The sequence below is a fragment of the Somniosus microcephalus genome, chromosome 12 (assembly GCF_052327205.1).
Source record: "Somniosus microcephalus isolate GS21.2 chromosome 12, FLI_Smic_1.0, whole genome shotgun sequence".
In the NCBI taxonomy this organism is placed as follows: Eukaryota; Metazoa; Chordata; class Chondrichthyes; order Squaliformes; family Somniosidae; genus Somniosus; species Somniosus microcephalus.
The window spans coordinates 222455804-222458303 of record NC_140998.1 but is presented as its reverse complement, the minus strand read 5'-3'; the positions used below and the strand labels follow the sequence as shown (position 1 = coordinate 222458303).

The following is a 2500-nucleotide window of genomic DNA, read 5'->3' as shown; positions in this document are numbered from 1 at the left end:
AACGGTCTTTGTACATCTGGTAATCGGAGCCCCTCTCATCCTCCAGTACTGGGATCGGGCTCGAGTCCTGCTCCCAGGCGCTGAGCGAGAAGATTAGAGTCAATCAGGGTTCATTACACACTCACCCAGCGCAGGAGGAGGCCATTCGGCCCATCGTGCCTGTGCCCGCTCTTTGGACGAGCTCTCCAATTAGTCCCACTCCCCCCTGCTCTTTCCCCACAGCCCTGTGAATTTCCCCCCTTCAAGTATTTCCCCAATTCCCCTTTTGAAAGTTACTATTGAATCTGCTTCCACCGCCCTTTCAGGCAGCGCGTTCCAGATCACAACAACTCGCTGCGTAAAAAAAATTCTCATCTCCCCCTCTGGCTCTTTTGCCAATTGTATTAAATCTGTGTCCTCTGGAGGGGCAGTACTGAGGGAGCGCCGCACTGTCGGAGGGGCGGTACTGAGGGAGCGCCGCACTGTCGGAGGGGCGGTACTGAGGGAGCGCCGCACTGTCGGAGGGGCAGTACTGAGGGAGCGCCGCACTGTCGGAGGGTCAGTACTGAGGGAGCGCCGCACTGTCGGAGGGGCAGTACTGAGGGAGCGCTGCACTGTCGGAGGGGCAGTACTGAGGGAGCGCCGCACTGTCGGAGGGGCAGTACTGAGGGAGCGCCGCACTGTCGGAGGGGCGGTACTGAGGGAGCGCCGCACTGTCGGAGGGACGGTACTGAGGGAGAGCCGGACTGTCGGAGGGGCGGTACTGAGGGAGCGCCGCACTGTCGGAGGGGCAGTACTGAGGGAGCGCTGCACTGTCGGAGGGGGCGGTACTGAGGGAGCGCCGCACTGTTCGGAGGGGCAGTACTGAGGGAGCGCCGCACTGTCGGAGGGGCAGTACTGAGGGAGAGCCGCACTGTCGGAGGGGCGGTACTGAGGGAGCGCCGCACTGTCGGAGGGGCAGTACTGAGGGAGCGCCGCACTGTCGGAGGGGCAGTACAGAGGGACCACCGCACTGTCGGAGGGGCAGTACCGATGAGCCACCGCACTGTCGGAGGGGCAGTACCAAGGGAGCGCTACACCGTCGGAGGGGCAGTACTGAGGGACCACCGCACTGTCGGAGGGGCACTACTGAGGGAGCACCGCACTGTCGGAGGGGCAGTACCGAGGGAGCACCGCACTGTCGGAGGGGCAGTACCGAGGGAGCGCCGCACTGTCGGAGGGGCCGTACTGAGGGAGCGCCGCACTGTCGGAGGGGCAGTACTGAGGGAGTGCTGCACTGTTGGAGGGGCAGTACTGAGGGAGCGCTGCACTGTCGGAGGGGCAGTACTGAGGGAGCGCCGCACTGTCGGAGGTGCCGTCTTTCGGATGAGCCCCGTCTGCTCTCTCAGTTGGATGTAAAAGATCCCACGGGTATTATTTCGAAGAACAGGGCAGTTCTCCCCAGTGTCCTGGGGCCAGTATTTATCCCTCATCCAACAGATCATTTATCAGTTTGCTGTTTGTGGGAGCTTGCTGTGCGCAAATTGGCTGCCGCGTTTCCTACATTACAACAGTGACCACACTTCAAATACAGTCCTTCATTGGCTGTGAGGCGCTTTGAGACGTCCGGTGGTCGTGAAAGGCGCTGGAGAGATGGGAGTCCTTTCCTACTGCCCCAATGGCAGGGCAGACAGATCTAAACCCACAAACCCCATCACGGGCTCGCCCCCCAATGAACCCCAATATTAACAATGAGCCCCCGTACAACACGCCCCACGCAACGCCTGGTACCTTTCCTCAGGTTTGCTCTCGACTTCTTCCTCCAACTCTTCCTCTTCCTCCTCCTCATCCTCCTCATCCTCCTCCTCCTCCGCCGTTGGCACCATGGCTTCCTCCAGCCTCACGCCCTGGAAGCGCGAGGGGCAGCAGACGTATTCCACGCCTCGAAAGCGGTCCAGGCCGCAGGGAAGCAACATCCCGTAGCTGTGGAGGTCCAGGGTCTCGGCCGTACAAGCCTGGCGGGTTTGAGGTTAAAGGTCAGCCTTAGGGTCCCACACGTGGCAACATCTACTGGTGAAGCGCGCCTGCAAAATGGACCCGGCGTTGTCCAACCTGGCGCCCCCCCCCCCCGCCCCCCACTCCCGCCGCTGGCTCGGAGGGTGAGTGTGGTACTGAGGCACGCAGACCGGGACTAGCCCAGGTTCTATATCCAGGGTGATCCAGGTTCGAGGGGAGTCAAGCCTCGGGATCGAAGGGGTCGAGCCCCGGGATCGAGGGGAGTCAAGCCTTGGGATCGAGGGGAGTCTAGACCTGGGATCGAGGGGATTCGAGCCCCGGGGTCGAGGGGATTCGAGCCCCGGGGTCGAGGGGATTCGAGCCCCGGGGTCGAGGGGGGTCGAGCCCCGGGATCGAGGGGGGTCTAGACCCGGGATCGAGGGGGGTCTAGACCCGGGGTCGAGGGGGGTCTAGACCCGGGGTCGAGGGGGGTCTAGACCCGGGGTCGAGGGGGGTCCAGACCCGGGGTCGAGGGGGGTCTAGACCC

At 63.0% G+C, this 2500-nt stretch overlaps 1 protein-coding gene across 1 annotated transcript in view; it reads right to left on the bottom strand.

The window, feature by feature from the left end:
* aplp1 (amyloid beta (A4) precursor-like protein 1) overlaps window positions 1–2500 on the bottom strand; it is a 116905-nt gene that overhangs the window by 61934 nt on the left and 52471 nt on the right. Inside the window, exons 2-3 of the mRNA XM_086002482.1 lie at window positions 1750–1973; window positions 1–80 (exon numbers count right to left, since the gene is read on the bottom strand). The exon at window positions 1–80 is cut by the window's left edge and continues 117 nt beyond it. Coding sequence (XP_085858608.1) covers window positions 1–80; window positions 1750–1973 — 304 coding nt within the window. The remainder of the gene's footprint in view (window positions 81–1749; window positions 1974–2500) is intronic.